Source organism: Rousettus aegyptiacus, unplaced genomic scaffold (genome assembly GCF_014176215.1).
Source record: "Rousettus aegyptiacus isolate mRouAeg1 unplaced genomic scaffold, mRouAeg1.p scaffold_m13_p_8, whole genome shotgun sequence".
Classification (NCBI taxonomy): Eukaryota; Metazoa; Chordata; class Mammalia; order Chiroptera; family Pteropodidae; genus Rousettus; species Rousettus aegyptiacus.
In genome coordinates, this window is record NW_023416311.1 from 14976620 (window position 1) to 14997626 (window position 21007).

Genomic DNA, 21007 nt, shown 5'->3' on the forward strand with positions numbered 1-21007 from the left:
CCTGGCTTGAATAAGATGATAGTTGAAGGCCTGGAGGTGAATGAGAAAGGAATTCAAGGGTGGCAGGGTACAGAAGGGAGAGTAAGGAACGTGAAGTGGACTGGGAGCCTGAATGATCCTACCGTTCAGAGAGAAAGGAAGAGGAGCCTTCAGAGGAGGGGCCATTGAGGGGCAGAAAGCCAGAAGCAGTGGGGAGAGGCTTTCATCAGAAGGTGGCAGGGGATATTATGAAATGTCACAGAGCAGTCATGTGGAAAAAGTAAGGAGAAACCAATGGGTGTGGCAGCCAAGGGTGTGACAATGTGACAATGTGGTAATCTGGGGTGAGTGATGATGGGAGGTAGGAATTATGGGCAGAGACGGTAGATGCCACTTTCCCAGAGCTTGGCTGAGAAGAGAGGGAGAGAACTACCTGGCAAAGGAGGAGCAGAGGGGGCTTTTTAGAAGCACCAGAGTGACCCGGTTGAAGAGAGAAAGGCTACTTGACGGGGCATGTCCGAGAGGAGATCCTTGTGATAGAAGCGCAAAGCCACATCTGTCTCATTCCTTTCTCATTCACATTCACAGGCTGGATGGGGTGATAGTCCAGAGCACATAGGCCTTGGCTCATGGTTCTCACACCTGAACTACATTTGAAGCACCTCTGAACATGGGATTCATTTCAACGCAGATCGCTGGGCCTCATCCCCAAATTTTTCACTCCACAGGCCTGGGGTGGGGCCCATGACCCTTCATTTCTAAAAAGTTTCTGGATGCTGCTGATGTTGTGGTCAGGAACGTCATTTTAAGAACACTTGTCAAATGTTGGCTCTATACCTGTTGACTATGGAGGATTGCTGATTATCTCTAAATCTCAGCTCACTCATCTGGGCAATAGGTATAACAATCACTTCCACTTCACGGGTTGGTGTAAAGTCATATGCAGGCTCACTCTAACATTTGCTGGGGCCAGGGGAGAGCAAACCTAAATATGTACATGTTGAAAAGTTGTGACTTAGGCTGCAAACTCATTAATCTGTCTCTCTTCCTACCTTCAGAAATACGGTGTCATTACAACCAGGGTCACCCTCAGACCACTGTTCCTGGAGAGGACACAGCAGGTATTTCTCTGCAGTTGCTTTCACAGCCAGGTCTCGATGAGATCATAGGTCATCCAGGTGGGACTCAAGGGGATCCTTTTCCACTGAAATGCACCTGGGTCCTCCACTAGTCCTTTAAAGTGAGTGGCCTCAATCTGGCAGAGAGCCATCCCCACCCCCAACCCCCTAGTTGAGCTTACTGGGTCCATGAGCTGCCTCGGTAACCCTCGCAGCCCATGGCAGGCTGTGCACACCATGGGCTAACCTGGCACTGGGAACTCTTTATTATTGCAAGACAGATTCTTAAGGAAGTGGTGAGGGAGGTTGGGAGGGAGGCTGGGAGGGAGATGGAGAGGGAGGCAAAGAGGGAGGCTGGGAGAGAGGGAGAGAGAGGGGCTGTGTGGGAGGTGGGGAGGGAGCCTGAATGGGAGGTGAAGAGAGTGGCTGGGTGGGAGAATGGGTGGGAGGTGGAGAGGGAGGCTGGGTGGGAGGTAGCAATAAAGAGCTTGCTGGCTCTGTTTGTCCTCGTTTGTTTTCCCCTTGGGTGGGGGGCCCAGGGCACGTGAAACTCAGGAAGATGTCCTCCAGGGAGACTTGGCTGACCGAGTAGTCATCCAGCATGTACCTCCCCTTGGCTTGCTCCAGAGTGCCAAACACCTGTGGGAAGGGAGGAAGCTGCTGTGGGTGGTGGGCACAGGGGAAGGGAGGGGAGACAGCAGAGGGTAGAAAGAAGAGGGGAACCTGGGGTTGTGACAAGTCCCCCAAAAGACTCCTCTATCTCTCAGCTCTACCCACAGAGCACTTCCCAACAAGTTAGTTCTGTGGAATTCAGCTATCTGCAGTCTCTGGGAAAGGGACCAGGGCTGGGAATGGTTTCAGGAGGCAGAGTCCATGGCAGGGTCCCTGGCTTGCTATGCGACCATGGGTATGTAGTGTCCCCTGTCTGGGCCTGCTGCCCTCTCGGTGAAATGAGGAGGAGCTGATCTCCAAGGTTACTTTCAGCTCATATATCTTATCTTCTATGAAATCCATATGAATGTTGCCATGGAGATGTCAGAGAGGAACTGCAGCAGCAGTGAACGTGACTTCCACCCAAAAGAGAGAACACCAGAAAACAGGTGACATCAGAACTATGCTCTCTCAATGCCCACGTATGTGCTCACCTTCGCCAAGCTGAGGTCATCTCCAGGCAAGTGGTAATGAACCATCCCTTGGTGCTCATCTTCCAGGGTGCTGCCTACACAAAGGTATCTCCATGAGGACTGGGCTGGAGGGCCAGAGGAGGACAGCCTGGGCCTATGGAATCATGGCCCTCATCGTAGGGGTCAGGAATGTGGGACTTGGCAGGGCAGAGTACAGAAGCCCTCAGTGCAGCCTCACACACCTGGGAAGGTCAGGTCCACAAAGGCCTTGAACTCCTCCACGGCCTCCTGCTGCCCATCGCTCCGGACCTTGGCCCGCAGAGTAAAGCCACTGCCATACTTGCTCTTGAGGTGCTGTGGGCTGCCCAGACACTTGAACTGACCTTGCACCATGATGGCCAGCCGGGCGCACAAGACCTCACAGTCCTCCATGCTGGGAAAAGGAGGTAGAGGCCTGATGTAGGGCTAGGGTATGCTGACATCCACCCTCTGTGTCAAAGGCTCATGTAAACAGGAAGGTGTCAAAGGCTCATGTAGACAGTAAGGGGTCAATGCCTAAATTGAGCTGTTCCTGAGTCCCATTCTCAGAGTGTGGCCCTTGTGGCAGAGCCTGGGGATTCTCCTCACAGATTCTGTGCCAGCTGCTGTTAGGTCTCTCTCTAATCAGCATCTCTCAGCCCATCCCTCCCACATGCCCCATTCTGGCTCTTCCAATGACTCATGGAGACCCCAATGCTACCTATGGGAGGTGATGACGATGGCCTTGCCAGACTTGCGGACCCTTGTCACAGTGCCCCAGAGCAGGCGCCGGGCCACAGGGTCCATGCCAGTAGTTGGCTCATCCAGGAAGATGACTGCAGGCTCTCCAAGCAGGGCAATGCCAGTGCTCAGCTTCCGCTTGTTGCCACCGCTGAAGGCAGAGGTGAAGAAGGTTGAGTGAATGGCAATTACCAATCTCCAGTTGTCCAACCTTCCCCCTTTTTTCTTCTCTGGAAAGTGCTCCAACCCCTCGTGTGGGGCTTTTAGTGACATGGCCCACCAACTTCCCCCAGGATGGCATTGTGACCTGGCTGTCCACTCTGAGTATAAACCATTTCCCTGGACGCAGGGATCAGTCCAGGTGAACACACAGTCAGTGAGTCTTCTTTGAGGATCTCTATGTGTGCTAGGAGGTAAGTTCATAGGACCATTTTAGCTAATGTTTTTTTTTTTTTAACGAGCACATAGTACTTACAATGTGATATGCAAGATGCTGTTCTAAACTTTGCAAATGTTAACTCATTTAATCTTCAAAAGACACAAGGGGCAAAAAAGACAAGTAAACACAAAAATTTGCTTGAAACCAAAGCCAAGAGAGAGAAGAACCAAGGACAACATCCCTGACCCCCCAATTCAAGAAGTGGGGTACTGCTGCAAACCTCCAGGGGGTGCTGCACACAATTCAAGGAGGAATCCTGGGAATGAGGAGATGTGTGGCCTGGCTTTGTTTAAGCTAATTGGAGTTGGGATGACATCACTGGCAACAGAAGGTTGAGGAAAATCCCCAGGCTTCTCAGCAGAATATCAGCAGCCGAGGTGCGGTAGACACAGTGGGATAAGGTAACGTGTGCTTGAAATCCAAGCCTACCAAAATGAAAAGAACTTTGCAAAGTGGCAGGAAGAAAGATCTGTCCTTACCCTGCCAGGACAACATCTGTGGTGCTGCTCCCCTGACCTCAATTCAGACCAGGGCCAAGAGGAAGCAGTGCCTTGGGGCAGCCTAGACCACTGACCCAATCTCACAGGAAGGCCACCTCCCTGCAAATTCACAAAATGGCATAGATCGCATAGCTACCTCAAGCCTGGCGCTGACAGACCTTGCCCTACACCCCAGCACCTAGAAGAGCCAGAGTACACCTTATTACTGGAGATGGAAGGGCCAAGGGAGCCCCAAATCTCACCTGTAGGAATTCACCAGCTGATCTGCGTTTGTGTTTATGAGTAATTCATCAAGAATTTGGTCCACGCAGGCACTGATGTGGCGCTCGGGGATGCCCCGGAGCCGGGCATACATAACCAGTGTCTCCCGGCCTGTCATGTGGTCCAGCAGGGCATCAACCTGGGGGCAGTAGCCGACCCACTGCCGCACCTGGGGTTGGAACAAGCCCGAGAGGGAGGCACGTCAGAGAGAAAGCTGCCAACTGGACATCTGCCCTGGCCTTGCCCCAGCCCAGGCTCCTTCCTCTGCCCTGTGCACATCCACATTTGCTACATGAGCAGATGAGTGCTTTGTGGGTGCGCGGCACGACAGTGATGTTAGGGAGCCTGGGATGCAGCACTTGCTGGTGGTGTCTGTGGATGGGCACACATGGGACTGGAGTGCTTGCTTGGGACCCTTCCTCCTGCCTGCTTGGCATGAAACCTCAGTGCCCAGCGCCTGTCACCTTCCAAATATCTGGTTGATAGAAGACGCTATATTTTTCCTTTTTAAAAATATTTTCTATTAAATATATGATTCACGAATAGATTATCTTTGTCAAATATTCACACAAAGGCTATTAGAATCTTGTGTTGGAGGACTGCCCCGGGCCTGTTGTGGTCAGGTTGACATGGACCTCCAGACTTTTGCACAGACCTACACTACCTGCAGAGGACTGATTTTATGTTGTTTTTGCTGAACAGTATTATCCCATATCAACCAGTTGGCAACTTGCTTTTCTAGCTCAACATTACATCTTAAAGATTATTCTTAGTCTATAAATACATACCTACTTTGACTCAGTTTAACTGCTACTAATCAACCAGGGAAAGTTTCTAGATTTTACTTAGGTGTTTATAAAAAATTCAGGCTCATCTGAGTTATTTCTAGGTTTTCGCCATTATACACTTGCAGCGAACCACCCCAGTTTGTGCCCATGCTCAGGCACTCCTCTGGAGTAGATGATGAAAATAGTAGAATACCATTTTTGAAAAATAAACAAATTTTCTTTCCTCATCCTTCTCCCCACTGAAGCACCTGGACAGCTCTGGGCTCTCCGGAGAAGTGAGAAGAAAACAGATGACTTAAATGAAGAAGCTTCGAATATTTCACTATCAAATACAAAGATTTCTAGTAGACTTCCTTTATCAAGTGATTTTGACCTAATGTTCCCTCTATTTCTAGTTTGCTAAAAATTTTTTAAAATCATGAGTTTTTTACAAATGCTTTTTCAGCATCTATTGATAAATATTTTTTCTCCTTTGCTCTATTAAGGTAGTGATTAATATTGGTGGATTTTTCTGCTATTGAACCTTACTTTTCTGGGATAAGGCTGACTTGATCATAATTTTTATTCTTTCAATATATTGCTGAATTTGTATTGTTTATATCTTATTTATGTTATTTATGTTCCTACATGAAACTGGCCTATGGCTCATTTTGGGTCCTTGTCTGGTTTTATCATAATTTATAAGTTAGTGGCACCCCATCTTCTCTCCCATGCTTCTGAAGGGTTTTTTTTTTTTTTTTTTTAAAGAAATGATCTATTTGGTGGTGGTTAGTAGACTTGTCCACCAATCTCTCTCAGCCTAGACTCCTGAAAAGGGGTAGGTCTTTGACCATTATTTCAGTTTTATCTCTAGTTTTGGTCTATACAAACAGTTTTTCTAGTTCTTGAACCAATTTTGGGATAGAAGGCTTGAGAATGTAATTTGACCTAAAGAAAATGAAGAAATGTTACGTTTCTTCCACACCTGAGTTTGGCATAAATACCCATTGTCATGGTGGCTCATCTGGGATGGTCAAGGAGCCATAGTGGCACCATAAACCATTGACAGCTCCATAGTGGAGCTAAATAATTCTGAGGCAGTAAATGATTCAGAAAGAAATACATGTAGACTCTCAGAAGTCACTGCTGATTTTTAGAATACCAGCAGGTTCTTATAAGACTGTATTTTAGAAGATAGGAAAAATGCTTTAAAATACTTGTACAGATAAAGGGTGGTGAGCAGAAGGCTCACGAAGGGAGAGAGCAAGGATGCAGCTTTGTTAGTTTCCCAGTTACATTAATTCATGTGAGATTTCTAGGGGAAAAAAAAGCAGAAACAGAGGAGCAGGTTTAATATGATTTAAATTCCATATTTTCAACTATAAATTTTTACGAATTGTCATGGGGTTGTATACAGATGGGTTTCAGGAAGACTGATATCCTATTTCTTCCCAGCTGGGCAGGGTGAGGGCTTTGTACACAGATATAATTTGATTTTAAATAATACAAATAAATGTAACATTTCTTATCACCTGAGTTTATAGAATAGGTTCGTACTTTCTTCTATGTGAGCTTCATTAAATATCTGTTGATGGATGACTGATGACGATAAGGCCAGATGGAGGATCTGTTAGGACTATGTGTCCTTGTCCCATCTTTCTTTTCTTTCATTCCTTTGTTCATTTGTTCCTTCCTTCCTTCCTTTTTATAACAGCTTTACTGAGATGCAATTCACATATCATACAATGTACTCATTCACTACATTTACCCATTGATGAATGGTTTTTGTATATTCAGAGTGGTGGATCCATCATCACAATCAATTTTAGAACTTTTCATTACCCCCAAAGAAACCCTGTATCTGTTAGCAGTCACTTCTGATTTTCCCCAATACCTCTAGTCCTTGGCAACCAGTAATTTACTAACTGTCTCTATAGATTTGCCTGTTCTGAACATTTCATATAAACAGAATCATATTATATGTGGCCTTTTGTTACTGGCTTCTTCCATTTAAGATAATGTTGTAGCATGTATCTGTACTTCATTCCTTTTTATGGCTCAGTAATATTCCATTGTATGGCTAGATCACACTTTGTTTATCTATTCATCTGTTGATGAATATTTGAATTGTTTCCACCTTTTGACTGTTATGAATAATGCTGTTATAAACATTCACATTCAAGTTTTTGTGTGGATGTAGGCTTTCAGTTCTCTATGAGGAAACTTTTAGTCTTTTAATTGGAGTCTTTAGTTCATTTATATTTAATGCGATTATTGGTATATTTGGATTTAAATCTACCATCTTGTTCAGGGCTATCTGTTCATCTCATATGTTCTAAGTTCCTCTTTCTCTAGCTTCTTATTTTCTGACACATTTTTTAAAAATATTTTTTTCTATTGTCTCCCTCTATTGGCCAAAAAGGTATATATTCTTCCCCCTTGTTCTTTTGGTACACAATAGAGACTAAAACATGCACCCTTGATTTAGAAATGTGTAGTATTAACTGGAACTTTATTTTCTTCATAGCAAGGTAAGGACCCTAAAATACTTTAATTTCATTTATCCCCCTCCTGACTTAAAACCATTACTGTCATATATTTTAATTTTATACATATTTTAAACCTCACAAGACATATAGCTTTATTTGGTCAAAACTTACACATTTACCTTTTTAAAAAAGTGCTCTTCATTTCTTTCCGCATTTTTGAGCTTCCATCGGGGAACATTTTTCTTTTGTCTGAAAATTATTCTTTATTATTTCTTTTTGTGCACATCTGCTGGTGATAAATTCTCTGTTTTTGTTTATCTGAAAATGTCTTTTGAAAATACCTTCTTTTTAGTGTATAGCTTTACTGGCTATATTATTATTCTAGGTTGGTTGCTATCTCTAATATCACTTACGATGTGTCATTGTATTCTGTTTTGGCCTCTGTCATTTGTCCTTCTGTTGTTAAAAAGTCAACTGCCAGTCTAATCATTGCTCTTTTGAAGGTGGATCCTTTTAAGATTTTCTTTTTGTGTTTATTTTTCAGCAGTTTTACTATAATCTTCCTGGAGATTTATTTCTTTTAATTTATCCTACTTAGGGTTAATAAGGCTTTATTTATTTGTAATTTGATGTCTTTCCTAAATTTTGGAAAGTTATAGCCATGAATTTTTCAAATATTGCTTTGCCTCGTATTTGTTTCCTTTTCTTTTGGGACTTTGATTACACATATTAAATCTTCTCATTGTGTCTTTTTGTATCCAATTAGTTATACCTTGCTGCATAACAAATTACTCCAAACTTAGTGGTAATTTATTATTTCATGGTTTCTGTGGGTCAGATCAGGAATCTGAGAGCAGCTTATTGAGGTGGTTCTGGCCAGAGTCTGGGGTGGTTCTGGGCCTGAAGTCATTTGAAGACTAGAGGATCTGCTTCCACTCTCACTTACGTAGTTGTTGGCTGGCCTCAGGTACTCAGGAAGATCACATACCCAAAACGGAAGCTACATGTCTCTTATAACCCAATCTCAGAAGTGACATAGCATTTCTTATGTAGCATCCTTCAACATGGGAAGGGACTACTCATGGGTGTGATTACCAGGAGGGGGATCACTAGAGGATGTCTTGAAGGTATATCACAACCTCTCTTACCTTCTTTTGTATTTCTCTACTCATTTGACTCTCTGTGCTTCATTCTATTATTTTTTTTCTGTGCATGGAAGGGATGTTTTAATGTACAAGTACCTATTATTTGTATTGTGTACCAAGCATTGCATTTGCAGAATTGTTTGTAGAAGTCATGTGAGGCCTAGGGTGATATCATCTTCTACCAGAGAAGATTTACATTGGTTTCTGCCAGGTGCCTAGAAGCCCTGGTAGTTTAGGTCACATCAGTCCATTTCAGGGAATGATATGAGTCCAAGCTGTTTTGTTATCCTTGTATGAGCTTGTCTCAGTATAGTTTATCCCTGCTCCTGGGGCGCAGCCCTTCAGGGTCCTAACCCAAAGAAGGATCCCCCTGCTGGGCGGGGGTGGTGGTGGAGGGGACTCATGCTAAACTCAAGTGTCTGTCACTTCAGCATCAAGAGCAATACTCAGCTCTCAGTCATCCAGGCTTCTGTCAACTTCTACCTCCTGGCTCACAAGTCTTCATTATCTTGTTAGCTTTCTGAAGGCTTCTAATGCATGTTTTAAAACTTTGGTCCTCTTTTTTTCTAGTTATCACCAGGAATGGAGTCAGAATGACCTAATTTGCCAATACCAGAAGACTTGTCATTAGTTAATAAAATAAGTAAAAATTAATAGTAAATGTTTCTTAGCCGCAAGAGGCTTATATTGGTTATAATTATTCAACCAAGTTATGTACATCAAAAGATGATAGAGTAGTCATTAAGAGCATGGACTCCAGAACTAGCCTGTATAGGTTCTTCTGCTTTCTCTCTGAACATTATTTCGGTCATGGATATTGGAGCTAGTTTGATAAACTTCTTGGCCATAGTATGATTTGTGATGTGAAGAGTACACCTTTGATTATGTTTCTGTGGTTTGGTGTCTTCATATGCCTTTCATTGAATCCGCTGTCTCCTGACCACCTCTGTTATTACACTTCCCTCTCTGCATGGCAACATGATCACAAACTCCTTGCAGGTGAGAATCACTGGGCCTAGCACAATTGTTGGCATATGCTAGGCATTCAAAAGTGTTCCATTGAATTTGAAGTTGGAACTCCAAGAAGAAGGTCAAGGGTAATGAGTTTGAGTTTAAAATGGGAGATGTCTGAGTAAGGCTGCCTAGAGGGCTAGTCTATGCAGGTTGGAAGCATAGGACTGGGGTTGGGCTGGGGATGTGGTTACTTGGGAGACCTCAGTAAATGGAAGATAATGGGAATCAGAGTAATGAATGAGATCAGGCAGGGACAGCGTGTGTAGAATGAGAAGGACAGAGGGCTAATTTTGCAGCCCTGAGGAACACCACAATCCAATGGGCTAGAAGAATACCACAGGAGAAAGAAGTGTTAGTGACAGAGAAGAGGTAGAGGAGAGGGGAAGCCATAGAATAAACCAAGGAAAACTAGAGTCTGATAGGAGGAAAGATCAGCATTATGAAATGCTATAGAGAAGCATGGAAGGTAAGACTGAAAATCAGGAGTAGGCTTGACCAGGGTGAGTGCATTGGAAAGGAGGTCAGAAGAGCAGACTCCAGGCTACGGAGAGGGAGGCTCCATGGACTATGGCTGCCCACTGGATGTCTTGGGTAGCAATAGATGTGTGCCACTCACTCCCTCATGAAGCACAAGGGGAGAGGGAGGGAGAAGCTGGGTGTGTGAAGCACAGCTGATGGCTTTGGGGGTCCATTGAGTTTCAGGTGCCCACGGGACATTCAAGAGGAGATGTTGAGTAAGCAGCTCAAATATATGATCTGGACTCAGAGACAAGGTTGAGGATAGGTGTCACAGATAAACCTGATATGTGGAATTTTCAAAGATCAAAGCCATTCCAGTTTCCTTTACCCAGCCCTGTGTTATAACCCCAAGCGTATTTCAGTGCCCTCTTTTTCCCTGACACAGCCACCCCCATCCCCGGGGTGGTGCCTGCCTTGTCCCAAGTCACAACCTACCTTCCCCAAGTGAGAGCTGATGCTGAGGCCCTTCACAAAGGCATCCCCGGAGGTGATAGTCTCTTCCCCGGTCATTAATTTAAAAACAGAAGTTTTCCCAGCACCATTGAGGCCAAGAAGGCCAAAGCATTCCTCTGCCTGGACAGTGAAGGAGATCTTGTTCACAGCCAACAGGGGCACCTTCTTGGCATAGACCTTGTATACATAAGACAGAAGATACACAGTGAGGAGGTCTGCAATCAGTCGTCTGGAGCCACCTGTGCTTGTTGCACAGGGTTCTGGGACAGGTCCAAGCTGTCCTTGGGGCTCAGGGCCTCAAATGTGCCCAGGCTTGGACTTGCCTTCTCCTCTTGGCTGCTAGCCCCAGCAAGATTAGTTTTTTCTCCTTTGTCTCTACAAACTGAGAACCTAGTTCTCTAAGATAATCCTCTTTCTTTCTGTCCTTGAAACAAACAAAATTCCTTTGATGTTGACTGAGTTGTTTTGTTTTGTTTTTTAACCACCAGTAACTATAGGGAAACAAAGTATAAGACTAACAGACTTGGGGAAAATGTCACCAAGTCCCTGGATGTTTGAAGGTCTTGCATTAAGATTCTGGCTGGGGCTCCCAAGGAGACTAGCCAGGCTTGCTTTGAGCTTTCGGAGCTTTTCCCCCAACTTCACTCCTCCACAGACTGTTTTCTAGATTCAGGAGAGATTCATACAGTCATGTCCAACCTCTGAGGCTTCCTTCCTTCTTGGGGTTCGTAGCTCTAGTGCCCCTCCCATCCCAGGCCCTCCCATCTTACAGGGGACTCCAGAGAGATAGGAAGGCTGATGCACTAACCTCTGTCTTTGGGCACACAAAGGAACTCAGATGTGATTCATTCCCAGAGGAAGCTCCCTCTGAGTCTGTCTCCACGGAAACTCATCTGAGCCCTTTGCCAGTACTCCCAGCTAGAAGGCAGAGTCTGGAGCCCCCCAAGGCTGCTTCCTTATGCAAAAGGCCTACAAGAGTAATGGTCTTTGCTTTACCTTTACCACATCTGCCTTTACCTTTGACACATCTTTAAGAACCAGTGGGTTTTTCTCACATAACTTTTCCAAATTAGCCTCAACCATTTTCGCCTCCTCTTCCACGTCTTGGTCTCCAGACACTGGCACTATGCTTTGCGACACTACCTGCTTTTCCAAGACAAGGATGGAGGGCATAACTGATTTTGCGAGGATAGGAGGTGGAGACTGAGGAAAACTCAGGGACTGGGTCCTCCCTGGGAAGGCCTTGAAGGTGCCCCAGGTGACCTCAGATCTCATACACACACTACCGCCCCTTTCTCAGGGGCAGTTACAGGTATTTAAGACCGAGCACATATTGACATGAACACGAGATGGCATAGAAAGTTCACGTGGGCACTGGCTTTTGAGGAAATTGTAAGACTTGAAGCCCGAGGATGTCGAGGTATAACAAAACAATTTTCTATCTAGTTTCCTCAGTGGGCAGGGGTGGGGGGTGGGCTTCACCTATGGAAGATAGTCAGGCCAAGAGCTAAAAGAACAGATCTGGCTTCTATCTGGCTCCTGGGGAAAGGTATTCTAGAAAGGTGACCGGTTCTAGGAAGCCCAGGGTCTTTTGTTTCTACTCAGCTGACCAGGGTCACAGGGGCTAAGCCAACACTCATCCTCCCTCTCCTGCCAAGTCCTCAGGAGAACTCAGACATGGGCTGTCATCTCTCTGCCCTGAAGGTGGATTAGATGGCCCCTAGGCTCCCTTAAATGCTGAGAATCAAGGTCATTACAGACCACAAGGAGGACACCATGGAGCCAGTCCCTTGATGTATCTTTAGTGAGTTATACTCTGACCTACTCACCAATTTTCGCTTCCTGTAGAAGCCAGAAAACCTGGTTTTCAGTTCCCGTAAGACATTAGTTTCAATAAGGAAAAGCAGGATGATGTACACAGGTCCTGAGATGGCAAGGGCTATTAGGTATTTTCCCATTCCTAGAGACTTCCAGGCATAGATGTTCTTTTGAATCTCATACCCTTCTGCTAAGATAGGATAAACAGATCTTATCAAACTTTGGGTGATTTTCCAAGCTTTTCCTCACCTTTTACACATAGGTGAATTCCTATTATAACAAATATCATTTAAAAGAAACATTATTATCATTAGTGCTATATTACCTCATCCCAGCAGATGGTAAACATGAATAATATTTTGTTTTCCTGGCTATAATAAATGTTCTATAAAAATAACGCAGTCAGGTGAAAAACTTCTCCCTGTCCCTATGACAGTTATTTGAAATAAAAAAAAAATTATATGTTTGGTTCTTCTATTAATCACTAATCACCCCATAACTGCAACTGACCACTCATGTAAAAACACTCAGGAGCCTCTATTCTCCTCTTTTTAATCTGATCCATTTAAGAATTTTTCTTTTAAAAATATGCATTTTAAAATTATACAATAAATAAACACTCATTAACATGAGGTATTGTTACAGTTTTATGTATAATCCTTCCATACTTTATAGATAAAACCTTTAAAAATACAAGTGGAATGATACTATGCAGTGTCTTCTCCAACTTGTTTGTTCATTTAATAATATATAATGAACATTGAGCATATCAGGAGCTAATGATCAAAATAGTAAAGATCTCTGGCAGAGGTAAATACACAGTCAATTATAAAAGCTAGTGTTGTTGTAACTTTGGTTCGCAACCTCACTTTTTGTTTTCTACTTGACTTAAGAAACGAATGCATTAAAAAATTATTAGTCTATGTTTCTGGACACACAATACTCAAAAATGTATTGCGACATCAATAATTGAAAGGGAGTAGGGATGGGGCTATTCATGTAGGAGCAGTTTTCATGTTACTGAAGTTAAGGTGGTATAAATTCAAATTAGAATGTTATAACTTTAGGATGTTAATTGTGATCTCCATGATAACCACACACACACGCAAAATAGCTATAGAATATACACAAAAGGAAGTGAGAAAGGAATTAACATATTTTATATGGAGTAGTTTGAGTAGTCAAATTCACAGAGACAGAATGGAATCGTAGTTGCCAGGGGCTGGAGGGATGGGGAGTTAGTTTTCACGGGTACAGAGTTTCAGAAGAATGGTGGTGATATGATAGTTGCACGACAATGCGAATGTGCTTAATGCCACTGAACTGCACACTTAAAAATGGTTAAAACAATGAACTTTATATATGTATATTTACCACAATTAAAAAAATCATTTAAATAGGCGTTGAAGGGGATGTGGACAAATCGGAACCTCATACATTGTTCGTAAATTATAAAATGGTGGAGCTACTACGGAAAACAGTTTGGTGGTTCCTCAAAAAGCTAAACATTGAATTACCATATTACACAGCAAATCCACTCCTAGGTGTATACCCAAGAGATTCGAGAACGTGTTTACACAAAAACTTGTACATGGTTGTTCATAGCAGCATTATCTACAATAGTCAAAACATAGAAACATCCATATGCCCATCAATGGATGAATGGATAAATAAATGGTGGTATAGCCATATAATGGAATATTATTCAGCCATAAATAGGAAATGTCCAGAACAGGCAAATCCATGGAGACTGAAAATAGATTACTGATTGCCAGCGAGATGGGAATGTGGGGTGGCTGTTAGGATAGAGTGTTTCTTTTTGGGGTGATGACAATGTGCTGGAATTAGAGAGCAGTGATGGTTGTACAACCTTGTGAATGAATATACCAAAAACTAAACTGTATACTTTAAAAGGGTGAATTCTGTATGAATTATAGCGAATGAAGAACATAGTTAACAAATTCTATTTGCAGTACTTACAAACTTGATCACACTCCATCTTGTTCAGGTTCTTGGCATTGCAAAACTTTTGTAGTTTGAAGTTGTAATATAAGTTGGAGAAAGCCATCCCCAGGCAGTGGCCTGGAAGCGGTAGGAATGTGTGATCCAAGGACTCTGAGACTGTTGTGTAGCCTAGGTCTGTGAATGGAATAGAACGTATTAACTCTACATGCAGAAAGAGAAGGGCACGTCTCCTAGCACCTAGCATCTGTCTGAAACCACTGTGCCTGTTTTACCTATGTAAATGATCTATTATCTATGTCTATAGCTATAGCTATCACTGTACTGTCACACTCCCAGTCCCTGGACCGGAAATCTTATTCTCTCAGAATCTCTAATAACTACATGGGCTGCTAAGCGCTGTCCTTCACAGACCCCAACATACCTTCACTAACAAAGCAGAGAAACAAAGGGGTGGGAATTGGAGCTCCAATTTCAGACTTCATGACAACTCACACAACCAGCTCTAAACCAACAGGTAGTTCCATGGAGAGAACCCATAGGACTTACAGATCCCATGCAGAGAGGCCGAACCAATTATAAAAAATGAATCTACTCTCAAGACTTGGATTTCGAGCAGTACAGCTTTTGGGTATCAATCCGTGACATTCTTGTCAGTGGAAGCCACTGTGATGTACGAAGAACTGAACTTGGATAAGAGGTCTCCCGAACAACAGTTTCTGGGTCAAGACTCAGAAACCATGCAGAAGAACCAGGGTCTGCCCATGGGGCGAGGTGCAATCTGGGGCAGAACTCAGAAGCTGTGGCGCTCCACACCCTCCCTGTGATCCTGGCCCCAAGCCCTGGGGGTTGTGGCTCTGTTGACCAGACACTGAGGTTGCATCTCAGGAGATGGTACCTCAGTAGGCCAGTTGCAAAGGTGGCAGATATGACACAGGGACAAAGGCACAGTGAATCATGCTTTCCTAATTTGCTCTGTTTAGGATTTTAAACTCAGAAATCTAGCCTGGAGTCTGAGGTGGAGGGGAGCGGGGGAAATTACCAGAACGTTAGCCTTGCAGCTCCTATGTGGGGTAGAGAGCAAGAATTGCCCACTAAACAAGTCTCATGAACCTGGCCTAGAAATGAACAGTCAGCTCTGGGCTTCCCTAGACCTATCCCTGCTCCGTGATCTCCAGGCCCTTAAGAGAGGAGTGGCTGAAATCTGGGCAGGGACAAACTCCTCCCTCCCAGCTTACTCTAACCAGAATCAGAGAAAGTGTTCACAAATAATCTATCTAATTGAAGGAACATATTCACAGCTCTCACTTATTTCCCTTCCTTCTTTCTCACTGGATCCTATTTTAAAGTTGCTTAAAGACTGAAGAGAGGTCACAAACCATCAATATCTAGTTCTCCAAATGAAGATGACTTTTCTTTGCCACATTCCTGGGTTAGATCCACATTTTTCTGGATCTTGTATCTTCTTTCTTTCTTTACTCCTTCATTTTGCTGGTCTATATCCTTGATTAACTTTCCAAGAAAGTGATGTGGTAGGTAACATTTCTGTTTTACCCATCTGAAATTGTCCTTGATTGACAATTGAATTAAGTATAGAAATCATCTTCTAGGAAGCAACTGGGTTTAATGGTGTGGGTCTTTTTGCATTCAGTGTTGGACATGTGATGGATCCCTTCAATTTGAGGTTTGTTTTTCTCAACTCCGGGAAATTTTTATTTCCTTGGTAATTTATTTCCTCTATTTTCTCTTTCTGAAATTCTTATCAATTGAATACAGTAGTGTCTCCTGGACTTACTCTCATGTCACCTGCCTTTTCTCTCACCTTCTCTATTTCTCCTGTCTTTTTCATCTACTTTTTGGAAGGTTAAATTGATTTTATTTTTCACCCTCTGCTAAATTTTATTTTGGCAATCAGCTCTTTATTCTCAAAGTTTTTCTACTTCATAGAATTCTGTTGTTCAATAGATACAATCTTGTCTAAAAATCTTTGTTTCTTGCATTTCTCTACTCCTGTGTTTTATTTTTTTGTTGGTTTGTTTTAGTTTCTGTCATTTCTGTGACCACCATCCATCCTCAGGTGTTTGGAGATCCTTAGCTGTCTATTCACAGGAACAACTGAGGCACCAGGAGGCTTTGTGGTTGGGGAGCAGGCTACATTTTAAGGCAACCAGGCAGGGGACCAGGCAGAATGTGTAGGTCTCTTCTTGGAGCAGGTTGAATTCAGCAAGAGGAGGGGTTTCTGACTGCCTGTGGCATGAATGTGTGCTCTATGCTTCCGGGTGGGGATGTGGGAACAGGAACAGTGGAGATGTCACATACTGTTTTCAGTCGTGTCTTCACTCCCTTCCTCTGAGGTTCCAAGCCTCTGGTCCCAAATCTCTCTAGGGTTCTGTGGTGCTAAATTAGATCCTTGCTCAGCTATTTCCCCCTCTAAATTCACTTTAGTTGCTTCTTCATCATGAATCATGCATTTCCTTTGCTATCATTTTAGCGGGGTCCAGGAAAAAAGAGAGCTCGGACTTAGCTTTCATATTTTGATTCTTTGTATACTGCCATAGTGACAGCATGCTAGTGAGGCCCCTGGGTATGTGTATAGCGTCCAAAGTCCAGACTCTAATGGTTTCCTTTCTCAGGGAGTAGTGATGGGACACGTGCGGGCATCCTCATCCTTTTTCCCAGACCAGAGGAGGAGCTTCTTGCCTATTCCAGCCTCCCTCCCCTAGGACTCATCCATCTCCCACCTAGTTTTTAAGTTGTAAGGTGCATCCTCCTCAGCAGAAGAAGGACTTTGGTCCATGTTACTGCTGCATGGAGGGAAGAGAAGAAATAGCATGAAGCAATCTAAGAAGAAATGGATCCCAGAAAGGCCAAGGGAGCCAGAGAGAATGTCCAGAGAGTCAAGCGCCATTAGCTCAGTCATTTTCTCATAAAGGTCTGTCCCCATCAGGGCCCCTTAGCATCCTTGGACTCGCTGCACTTGTCTCTCAGGGGTAAGGTTAGGCTACAAAAAGGGAGGAATCTGAATCCTTAGGTTCTTCCTAGAGATCAGGGCAGCATTTCTCAGAGTGATTCCCTGGACCACCTTTGTTGGAATGACCTGGGATACGTCTTTCAGTGCTGATCAGTGAATCTCGGATGCACGCTACCGATGAGAACCACTGGGTGAGGGCTCCTCTGCGACGAGCCTTTCTTAATCCCCTTTCTTCTGCCTGCAGTATGGTTTTTGTTTTATTTCTATCATAAAGTCAAAACACTGTTACTTTTCTGATCCTCTCAGATGAAAATCTTTCACCTCTGAATTTCCACAGTTGGTATGTATGAGAACTAAAAGGGCACCACAAAACTCTGAGATATAGACCAGTAAAAGAAATTCAAAATAGATAAGAATACGTACATGTAAAGTCTTTAAAGAGCTAGAATGACTCTCAAGATGAAAGCAGAGGGAGTTTCTACTGTTTTTTTGAGTAAAAGAGTCACCGCCAAAAAAACCCAAAGGTCAATGTAAAGGAGGTAGTCAGCATAGAAGTAAATAAAAAACAGCATTATAGACGTAAAATATAAGCACGTTTATCCAATCTTGACCTAGAGAGAGATGGTGGCACGAACAGGAAAATGTCCATTTTAAGGTATGTGGTGTGAATGATGGCTCCCTCTTCAGTTCTTTTATCTAATTACACTCTCACCAGCAGCATTCTCCCAGCCTTGGCTGATTTGTTTACTTATTTTTTTATTTTTTAAACTGAGGAGTAATTTATTTCAGTGAAATGCATGATCATAAGCAGACAAGTTGATGAATTCTGACAAATACTTGTGCCCATGGAACCAACACCTCAATCACGACACAGAACAATCACTCCAGTGTAAAAAAAAAAAAACCCAATAGATGGAGCTGCTTTAAAATGGAGTTGGAGCTGCCATCCCAGAGGAACTGCCTTTCGTGTCTTATGCCTAGGCTAACACCAGACAGGTCCCTAAGGTCTCTATTTAGTCAACACCTCTGCCCCCAACTCTGAGGCAACCACTTTGCTGACTCTGTCACCAAGATCAAAGAGTGTGCCCTCTTCTGCCCACCACTGAGTTGTGATACTCATCCACATCACCACGTGCGGAAAGCAGTTGTTCTCTCTCTCTCTCTCTCTCTCTCTCTCTCTCTCTCTCTCTCTCACTTTGCTAAGCACAATCCATTGGATGAGTACAACTGTGTTCAAAGAATGTGTTTGACACATGGCCGATTTGGGGCTCTTCAGACTACAGCTGCTGAGAACAGTCTCACACAGGTCTCTGGCAGACACACGCTTTTATGGGTACAGGTTTTGTGGCCGCTGGAGGCAGAATCAAAGCTCTGTGTCATGTGTAGATATAACGATCCTCACCTTTTTCACTTGTGACTGAGACGAGAATAAGGGGGCCAATGCTCAAGAAGGTGAGCATTATGATGAGCTTAACACAAGCACTACCCCCATTGTCAAAGCAGAAGCTAGTCAGATAGATGAACGGGATGATGGCCCAGCCATAGAGCATGAGCATCAAGACAACAGCCGGGACGTTTTCCTGGTGTGTAAAAGCTTCTTCATTTTGGTACAAAAACACCACCTTAGGAAAAGGGCATAGAATTCGAAAAAGTCACTGAAAGTCAATCCGAAAGCATTACAGAAAGAATATAAAAATCTCAATTAAACAAAATGAGGTGTTAGTCATATGGCATCAGGAACTCCCTTCACTTACTCAACCAACAGTGTGGAGACAGCAAGCTCTGCCCCTGGAAATCAGGGGCTCGGAGATGTTTACGAAGTGCATCGGAGAGCAAAGGAGGATGGGATCTATTCTGCACAAATGTCCAGGGAACCCTCAAGCTACACAATTCAGTCGCATTCAAATACTTGTATCCATCAGTGCCCTGACGAGCCATTTCTGGACTATAAACACATGTCCCCATGATACTGCCTCTTACTAGCTTGGGGTGGCAATTCTGGGAATGCCGCAAACTGGAGACCCTAGAGCAGACTCCAAACGATGCTGGGACCTGAATCATCTTTTACCAAAGGTCAGAGATAAAAGTGCTTTCATATCTTGGGTCACTGAATTCAGGGCTGACCTACCAGCCTAGATTTCCTGTCTGGTTCTGGCTCTTTGCAGGTTCCCTAAAGCAAGACCCCTGTGACATGCAGGGAAAGGGCCCTAACACCATGCAGCCCTCACCAGCAGCAGCAGAGTGAGGATGAGGAAGGAGACGAGGTCCCACAGCAGAGCCGAGAGCCAGAAAGTGGCTATGTAAACTCCACTGACAATCTGGACGTGCTTGGCCTGGATGGTTCTCTCTTTGACTGTCAAGATGGAAAAAGAACTAGACAGGAAAGCTACTCCAAAAAGCAAGTTGATAACCAGATAATGTCCTTTAGGGCCCCTGTAAAAGACATCACATGAAGAGTGAGGTAGCAGTTTAAGTAGAGCTGCTCTCAGCAACCACCATCCAAAATAACAATTTGTAATTAAAATGAGAGACATATAAAGGGAGAACCGGGTGGTAAAGCAACCAGTCCGGCAGGTGGGAAAACTTTAACCCGGGGAGGGAAGTTGTACATACTCGTACAGGACACTCTCGGAAATCTCCACGATCGACTGAGGTTGAGGGTGGTTGAATACCGTGATCGAAGCCCCGGCGCCAGCAAGCAGCTTGAAGAGAACATTGTCCACCAGTGCCAGTGCCAGGGCGGGGGAATGGTATGCCTGGTTATTGAACAGCGCTGTCACTATGGTATGGTTCTTCATGTCTTCAAAGGAAGCTGGTACTAGGTAGTTCTGATCAAAGTTCTCAGGTTCCTCTTCTGACTTATTCAGTAGGAATGCCTCCACTGAACCTGGAAGAAAGCAGAACATCTATCTGAGAGCTTCACATCAGGCCCAGTGGGGCAAGGAGAACTTGCCATCAGTCTCCGCCAAACCCCTGCCCCTTCCGGGTTTCTCATCGCCAACCCCCACCCTGGTCTGCAAATGGGCTCCTCCTAACACAGCCCTCAATCCCGGTGATCCCTTTTGCCTACAGGGCCACCTCTTGCCTGAACTCCATGACCCTGGGGCCTCAATAAAGTTTGACTGGAGTAGTAAAAACAAACAAGCAAAAAAACCAAAAAAATTCTCCTCTAGTCATCTTTGAAATCTCTCCCTCTGCATGGCCCAGATGTGGCCCTGGGCTCTCCACTTTTGCCTGTACTATGTGGCCCTAATGGAGTTCCTTGCCTTCTGTCTAGTCCCTACATGAGAGGACACATCTGAATACATTGCACCCTACTGAAAAACTTCAAGTGAGTCCCAATGCCCTTGGGATAAAGCCAAACTCTAGCCCATGATCTACAGTGCCTAACTGCTATTCAAACTCATCTTTAAGTTATAACCATAGCTAAGGACTCATGTTCCCCACATCTACAAATGCTCTTCTCAAGGTTTGGAATGTTCTTCCCCTTCTATGGATCAATTTCTATTTATACCTTAGCCTCTTACTCTGGAGCCTTCTCTGGCCCTCCATGGCTGGGGCATGTCTATGTGATCTCATAGCACTCTGATCATCATTGTTATTGCCACTTCGTATTGTGACTACTGTCACTTATCCATATGACCTATGGGCTAGAAGGTCATTAATGGCTGGTAATAATATTGTTTGCT

At 44.0% G+C, this 21007-nt stretch overlaps 1 protein-coding gene across 1 annotated transcript in view; it reads right to left on the reverse strand.

Moving 5' to 3' along the window:
* Window positions 1-1382: 1382 nt before the first annotated feature.
* The window catches only part of LOC107506015 (ATP-binding cassette sub-family A member 17), an 81516-nt gene continuing 61891 nt past the window's right edge, over window positions 1383-21007 (reverse strand). Inside the window, 12 exon segments of the mRNA XM_036225891.1 lie at window positions 1383-1736; window positions 2243-2316; window positions 2464-2654; window positions 2961-3131; window positions 4162-4349; window positions 10550-10744; window positions 11585-11706; window positions 12393-12575; window positions 14366-14524; window positions 18721-18940; window positions 19547-19751; window positions 19932-20205. Of these exon segments, the coding sequence (XP_036081784.1) occupies window positions 1383-1736; window positions 2243-2316; window positions 2464-2654; window positions 2961-3131; window positions 4162-4349; window positions 10550-10744; window positions 11585-11706; window positions 12393-12575; window positions 14366-14524; window positions 18721-18940; window positions 19547-19751; window positions 19932-20205 (2336 nt within the window).